General features: G+C 35.9%; 1 protein-coding gene across 1 annotated transcript in view; it reads right to left on the bottom strand.

The window, feature by feature from the left end:
• Positions 1-712: 712 nt before the first annotated feature.
• Positions 713-8,473, bottom strand: part of Fas1 (fasciclin 1) — a 62,123-nt gene continuing 54,362 nt past the window's right edge. The window contains exons 7-13 of the mRNA XM_065347650.1: positions 8,171-8,334; positions 7,825-8,064; positions 7,048-7,259; positions 6,743-6,905; positions 6,488-6,620; positions 5,493-5,785; positions 713-5,374 (exon numbers count right to left, since the gene is read on the bottom strand). Of these exons, the coding sequence (XP_065203722.1) occupies positions 5,553-5,785; positions 6,488-6,620; positions 6,743-6,905; positions 7,048-7,259; positions 7,825-8,064; positions 8,171-8,334 (1,145 nt within the window). The 3' untranslated portion in view covers positions 713-5,374; positions 5,493-5,552. The remainder of the gene's footprint in view (positions 5,375-5,492; positions 5,786-6,487; positions 6,621-6,742; positions 6,906-7,047; positions 7,260-7,824; positions 8,065-8,170; positions 8,335-8,473) is intronic.

The following is an 8,473-nucleotide window of genomic DNA, read 5'->3' as shown; positions in this document are numbered from 1 at the left end:
TTCCAAATATTTTTTGCACAAAGTGCACGCAAATATATTTTTCATTACGTGATATCATGAAAACGCGTTTTCAGCACCGTACGCGCATGCGCAGTTCAAGTTAATTTCAGTCCTAGGACCGAAAAGTAACTTTTCAGTCCTCGTAAACGCAAACGCACGCAACAATACTTGTCGCGTTGCCAATAAAAGAGCTGCTTTCGTGCGTCAACGCAGGAGTGGGAAAACGCACTTTCATGATATCAGTCATGAAAAAAGTCACAGTTGATTCATAATCGCCAAGATGAAGTTGCTGTAAAATCAACCTTACTATCTCTTTTTACACAGCATTTCTTGACGACAGTTTTCATTATGCGACTTATTCCATCGGCTACTCCCACGTTTGAAATGCCTCTCAAAATGCAATTGTATTATTTTCAATTTGAAAATTTTACAACAGGAGCTGAAAGAAGGCTTTAGTATATGTTTTGGTATTCTTCAACGATATCTAGGTATAAACCTTTAAAAGGGTGTTGAAAAATCCAATTTTCTTGTACCGATCAATGGCATAATTTTTGAAAATTCTACATTTAGGTACTTCTGCTACTAGGAACAAAATAATCAAAGATGCAGTATGTATAAGGGTAGGTACCCATTAAATTCATCCAGTTTTATGAAAAAAAAGAAAAAAATACTTATACCGCCATTAATTACTGACAACAAACAAATTATGGAATGCGATGAAAGTAATTTTATTCAAATATTTCAGTATTTGTATGCAACGTATAATGTATAGTAATACGCGTACATTTGATAATAATTACCGTAGGTAGGTATAGTAAGTATACTTAATCTATATTTTGTACTATGTACCTATTTCACGAATCACTAATCACAATGATTCGATTATTTGTTCGCTTCGACTGACACATAAAGAAAAATTTCAACACACGACATCAGTTCTTAACTTAATACCTATAGGTATATCACATTTCTAATTGTTTTACCCTGACCGACCTCGAGATACGAGTACCTATCAAGAAGGTATCCACTCATATTTCGAATATAAGTATCCAACTGCTACATAGGTATAATCTTAAGAGTATAATAGAATCGCTTTTGAATTGCGATTGGGCGAGAGTACTTCGCGAGAAAATTTTTAAGATAATTTTTTAAAAAAATAGTACACAGATGAATAACAGAAGCGTAAAAAAAAACACACATAAACGAGGCTTGAAAGGATAAAGGCAACAGGCACAGGCGATTATCTTTTAGCAAAATATAGCTTACAGCAATATCGTACCTACTTAATTAGAGTTGAATTAAGGCGTCTGATGAAAAAATTATGGTACTGAATGAGGCAAATATTCGCAAGTAGCTACATAGGTATCAATTTTTAAAAAATGATTTAAAATGATGATAAAATTATACATTATAAGCTGCATAAAAAGGAATATGACGACATGCGACGGGGCTCAAGTAGACTGATACTGTAATAAAATCGAATAAAAAGTAGCTAAAATGGTCCAAAATGTCGCGAGCCTAATAATATGTAGGTATAAGTGATTCAAAATACGCGAAGGGGAAAAGATTGAGAACTGTCAAAAATCATTCAAACCAAAAAGTTGAAAAAATTTCAAAAATATTTATAGAAAAGGTACCCAATTAACATTTTTTAATAGGTACCTACTAAGTAGGTATACTTTATAACGTCAATGGATTTTAAGCATCAAAACTGTTCTTGCTCGTGACTGTTTTCAACAATCGGACAATTTTTACGACAATTTGAATACCTAAGCATTTTCCAACGCTAAGCTATTTTACGCTGTTTGGATTAACATTACTGCATTATGTACGGTGTTTGGCGCAATTTTTTGTTCCTCTAGAGCTATAGACGCTTCCAGTGCGAAGATCTACCTCCGCCTGTAGTAGCTGTACACTGTACACGAACAGTAACAGTGGTTACAATGAGTATTGCTGCAAGTGCTGGAATAATACCTACGATTAATACCTGAAACTATAAATATCCATACAACGGTGCTATAATTTTCATTAACAAGGACGAGTTTTTGTAGGTAGCGTCAATATCTAAAGCAACCGTCTGTTTTTACTCAAAAGTCGTTCACAGCCTATTAAATTGACCAACAAACCGAACAAACGCTTCGTCTTTGATTAGAAAAAAGTTACCTATATTATGTACCTACTCGTATATTTCGTTCATACGTATTTTAAAATTTTGACTCGGGGTGAGATATTTTTCGCTCATTCGATTTACCCTGTCATTTAGAATAAGTATCTATTCGCAGAGCAGATACCTCATACCTGCACGGACAATTATCAACGTTCAAAAATATCAAATGCTCGAATAAAACAGCCATCCAGAAAGCATTAGTAATTATACCGAGTATTGTCATATCGTTTTAAACGGTTGGATATTTAGACCGGAAATACTAATTCTGTAGCCAGACTCTTGTGGTCCACCCAGAAACCCAGCTTCAATTTCAGGAATCTCTTAGGTACTCGTTTAATGAATAATTCGTGAATTTATAAATAAAAAATTATCGAAAAGAAAAGAAAAGAAAATTATACATACTTACCTACATAGACATACTCGTAAATGAGTTAACGACGCGTGAAATTATTCTAACGTAAAACTTAAACAACAAAAATACGAAATATTACAATATTCTAGTGACTGGATTATACACATAAAAAAATCTCTAGCGTAATTCATCAGGTATGTATGTATAATATTAATAATAATAATTATTATAATAATAAGTAATAACAAAAATACATAGGTAAATATTTATTAGGTACTAAATATTTACAAAAAGTTCATTCATTTTTAAAATAGGTATACGATCAACATAAATACCTATGTAGCATATCGCATTTTGTAAAAACATATCTCCCAATTTTAGTAGGTATATTTTCAGCTCAACTTGTACGTTAAATTATTGAGATACATTTTTCGCAAAATCAAGTACGGTACAAAGCAAAACAAAAAAAGGAAATATCAGGGAAAATAATCATGTACCGACTCGTGTAAAAAAAAAAAAAATACAAAAAAAACCAAGAAATCAAATGACTTTTGTCAACATGATCGTATTAAGACTAAAAACAAAATAAACGAAAAAAACTCGCCCGCGTCTATTTAACGAAAATCGGCGAGTATAAGAATAAAAGAAAAAGTTTAAAAACAAATCGAAATAAATTTAAATTTATTATAATGTACGTAATAAGTATATCTCTAAACATGATTATCAAAACTTACGCTGAAAATTGAAAAAGAAACAAAGATTAAAAAAAGAAATCACATTTTTTTCTGATTCGTAAAAATTTAGTTGTTATCCAATCCGAAATTTGCTCGCTGGAAGTAGCAACATCCTCCCTCCTTAATTCCAGCAGGATAAAAAAAAAAGTGAGTTGGAATTTTTATTACTGGGATCGTGCTAATCAAAAGATATAGAAATTTGGTTAGGTAATAGCACTGTCTACCAAGATTTATACTGCAGATGAACTCTATAGCTACACCAATACAAATACAAATTCGATGGATTCGATACAAGTCAAATTACCTACCAAAAAAATATACATATATATATAAATGAAAAGAACCTAAACCAACAAAACATTGGATAAGCACCTGCGTAAGAAAAAAAACGAGTAAGTGCGACAAAAAAAGAAAAAATCTACTTATACGCCAACATATGAGCATATCTGTTTCCTTGTAAGTATACCATTTATGATTTACCCTTATAATTTTTGTACTGCAGATACGCGTTACCAAAATATGATTTGGTCCGTTTTAAACTCGCTATACATAAATAGATACTTATAGTTTACACGCATGTAGAAGTATTAGGTGATATCGTTTTGGAAAAAAAAATCGAACTAGTACCTGAACAAAAAAATAATAATAATTGACCAATCACAGATTAATTGAATAATGTATTCGAAAAAAAAAAAGTTAACAAATAGAATACCTATTCGAGGGTACATAAAGAGTACCAGCCCCCGTATATACTCTCCCCCACTCAACTGGTATACTAAAAATCTCAATATGTGCCTGCGACTTTCGAGCTCAAAACGTACTTACAATCGCACGCGTGTAAAGGTAACTAAACATACATTGTAATTGGGTACCTGGATTACGTAAAAAAAAAAAAAAAAGACAACGCAGAGCAACTATTGACATCGTTTCGTTTCGCGATAATGTTTCAAGGCGAATGCGAGGGTAAGTGGTAAGTAATTATACCTAACTTATGCGACCGTTGACATACCTATAGACCTACCTACTCGTAACAGTATAGGTACATTGCATAGTACAATCGGATAATTCGCGTCGTCGCAAGTAAATCAATACGGCAGAGACGGAGACATTTTTGTACTCTATATAAATACGAGTAGACCAACAAAACGAGAAGCGAAACAGAGATTTCGATGAGCACATCGCAGTTGCAGTTTCTTTTTTTAGGTACATTAATTAATTCAAGTGCCTGACGCGAGTTGCAACAGACTGCCGTTGACTTTGAAATGGTTTTTTTTCTTCGCCCCTCCCCATAGCCTTATTTTACCTCTCGATTTGAAATCTAATAGGTACGAACCGAGAAAAAAAGAAACAGAAAATTCGAGATTTCGAATTACCGCGTAACTAAAAAATTGTGTCCCGATTTCCCTTAACTTTTTTAAAACATTAATATTACTAGATACGTATGTGTAACGCGTACTATGTATACGAATAGGCACAGAAAGCTAATACAACGAAAAAGGTCAACAATAAGTAAAACATCGAGATAACAGTAATTAATTAAGCTATATTATTTAAACTTGAGATTTTTGTACTCTGAGAAATTAGTGAATAGTGAATTTTTTGCTGTTTTTCGCCAACGCGAACAGTGTGTTAGAATCTCCACTTAGTACTTACGTTATCGAGGGAAAATTTATACGAGTATTTTACGTCGGTGCTTGGACGACATGAAATTGGACACAATGTTTTCAACATGGCAAGTAGGTAGCTACTAGCTAGGTACACATTAAGGGAGCGATCTAGTAGGCACATGCACACTTACACAGTTGGACAGTGCAATGTCTTTGAGAGGAGAGATTCATTCACATTCACGGTAACGAAGAATCTGCGAGTAGGTAGGTAGGTAGGTAGGTAGGTAGGTTGGTTGGTAGGTATAGGTACTCATAGATGGAGGAGAGAGCCAGAAAGTAGACGACGACGATGACGATGACGATGACGATGACGTTGTTGATGTTGAAGAACTACAAATGGTGAGTAATAGCATCGGTAGGCTATTACTTAATCAATTGGGTAATACGCGAGCTCGGGATATAGATGAATATCATCCAACATACTCGTATTATGCGTACGTTTCGTATCGATTGACTGCAAATTAAAATATAAAGCGCATTACGAACAAATATACCTATAATTATAGGTACCTTACAAACACACTCCTCACTTTCCTCACTACTATATGGTATAGCTATCTAATCGTACTCACCTTTTTTATTTATTTATTTTTTCACGTAGGGCGTACGACGCGACGACGGCAGGTAGATAATTAAAAAATTGGACTAGACAAATGGTAATTGAAAAGTGTGTACAAAGGTAATAGAACGGCGGTTAACAAAATGGTGAACTTGTGCTCTATCCGCAGAGCGCCTCCCACATGTACGGTGATGTCGTTCGGCGTAATCAGCACTCTGTCGATTAAATGGATAATGCCGTTGGTACATCGTACATCTGCTTTGTATACCGCCACCCATTCGTCGTCGTTCCATTTGATCGAGTAACCTTTGAAAATTAAATTTTAAAAATTAAACATTACCTACCTAAAAATTAAAAATCGAATTTCGAAAATCCGAACAACGCGACGAGGCGCGACGCGACGTGAGCAAAGGCACTGGACAGTGGACAGAGACACCCCAGCGGCCAGCGCAGTGTGCCAGATTGAATAAAATTGGTATTTAGCACCCACCAACTGCATTTAGAAATACGAGTATTCCTTCGGTTTCAAAATCAAAAATCATGTCTTTCGATGATTTGGTAATTTGTTGTAAGTTATGTACCTACCTACCTACCTAATTCAAATGGAAAATATTTGGGAGAAAAAAATTTAAAACGCCAATTCGCTCGAAAATAAGCGATTTGAACATTTTCAACCGCTCAGCAGAATCTAAAATATGTAGGTATGTACTAATCTTTCGGAACTGGCCCATTCCTTCCCAAAACGGGCTGCGGGAGGGCTGGAGTGAAAAAAACGATCATTTTTTAAAAGAAATTCCCTCTCTTTAAGAACCCATGTACTTTCTTTCTACGGACGTGTTCGGAATTTTAATTTGTCTGGGAGACTTTCAACTTGAAATGTAGGTCTTGGTGCAATTTTCACTCAGCCATTGAAATTTTCCAGTAATAATGAGGTCATCTCCGTCAAACGGTATATAGGACATCGCATGAAAGTAACGTAGTATTAGGATATGTATAGAGGGTACATACCTTTATTTTCGTCTTCTTTGACGCGAATGGTAAGAGCGCCGTTAGCTGCCGGTAGGATGTACGAGCTGTTGGCAATTCTCTTCAATTCGGCCATAGTGAAATTACCGGATACGACCAAATGTCTTTCCAGTACCTGAAAGTTATCGTTATAGGTAAATACGCGTAAGACAAACATTGGTAGGTAGTCGATACTTTTGGTTACGAGTGTCGAGTATACTCAACTCATCGTAGATAAGCCAAAGCCAAGTCACTCACCGAGTAAGCGTTAACCGGTATCATCAAATCATTGTACAAAGAAGGCTGAGCTATCTTGAGATATTCCCACGCGACATCGCGAGGAGCGAAAAATGTATAATTTTGAGTCATATCGTCCAGTCGATTGTTGAAATTTTGATACTTTCCGAGCGTATGGGTCATGCTGTAAAACAATAAGTACAACAAAATGTAGTTTAGGGTTAGGGTGAAGGTGTGGCAGTAGCAGTGGCTGCAGCAGCTCTAGCTTTCGCTAATCGTGAGCTGTACTGCTGTAGATGTAAGTACTAAGTAGACTACATAATTACTTGAGCATGGGATCGGTAGCGACTTTGCGGCCAACCGTAGCGTAAGGAATACCCAAAACACGATCGATGATATGAATGACTCCGTTAATAGCTGCGATGTCAGCGTGTAAAACAGTCGCATTCACACCTCCGCCTTCTACCGTCATCGTGCGATTTGTGCCTTGGACAATGACATTGAAATAAAGCTTTTTTCCCGGGTTCAAGCTATTCACCTGCGTAAAAGATGAAACAACATTAACTTGAAATGAATCTACTACAGCATATAGGTAAGTCAGCGCACAGTACCCCGCGGTCACCGGGGTGACTTTATATTTTCAAGTTGGAATACCACAACCCCCGAGCTAATTTAGACGAGAAAAATAAGATTCACTTTTCTCCTCCTAACCCAACGAAAAACAACGAATTGAATCCGACGATAAAGCCGTCGAAATGAGAGAAAATTTTGATCGAAACAATCGCCAATGTCCGGATACGAGTAAAATCAACTTTGAAATTATAAAATACGATCGATTTTCGGTCCGGAGACTGGAGAGCACTTCCTCAATGTTGAAATTGTTGGAAATCGAAACTTGTTAGCACCTTGTGGCTTGTATCGTATTGTATGCGTGGATTTAATATATCCACGCGAGTAAGTGCTAAGTACCTACCTACCTACCTACGACAACGATGGTCGTTGGTACGAGTAATTCTAGGTACTCGTACAGATACGAGTAGGTACGTCCGTCGTTGTATAAGTACGAGTATATTATTGTATCTACGTCGTATTATAGTACCTACCTCTTTTGAACCTCTTTCCAACATATTGTTGACTGTAACTTTTTCGTTGACTAAATGTAGATTTAGAATGTTTTCGAGTAGCGTGACATTGGAAACGGCTTTTTCCACATTTTCATTCTTCCAAGCCGCATTCGAAGGAATAAACAAGGTGAAACCGCCGTTTTGACTCAATTTTGAACGGAACACTGCGCCGGCGTATTGTAGTTTTTGTTTGAAAATCGAAATCGGACCGTCCACGTTCTGCGTAACAAACAAACATTTTTTCAATTTTACCAATTACATATAGGTATAGGTACCTATAGGTATGTTTAAATATGTATATTGCATCTAGTCCACCTATACGAACCTCGTCTATGAATTGTTGGATGGTTTTATCGATGATCATTAACGGATTTTTGATCAAATGAACGACGCCGTTCGATACCGGTATGTTGGCCGAAACGATTTCCGATAAAACTACTCCGGACGAATGGTTTCGATCTCCAACTAATGTATCACTTCTCACATATCCTGTAAACCATACCAGCGTAGATTAGGATTAGCTTATATTGTATTACTCATCGACAGACAACGCAAGTATGTACACTAACTGTATACAAGTAAACATTACAAAAATGGTGGATATGGAAAACAAATAGATAGGTATATT

This window comes from Planococcus citri, chromosome 2 (genome assembly GCF_950023065.1).
Source record: "Planococcus citri chromosome 2, ihPlaCitr1.1, whole genome shotgun sequence".
Lineage (NCBI taxonomy): Eukaryota > Metazoa > Arthropoda > Insecta > Hemiptera > Pseudococcidae > Planococcus > Planococcus citri.
The sequence above is the reverse complement of the archived record's forward strand: the minus strand, read 5'-3'. Positions and strand labels throughout refer to the sequence as shown.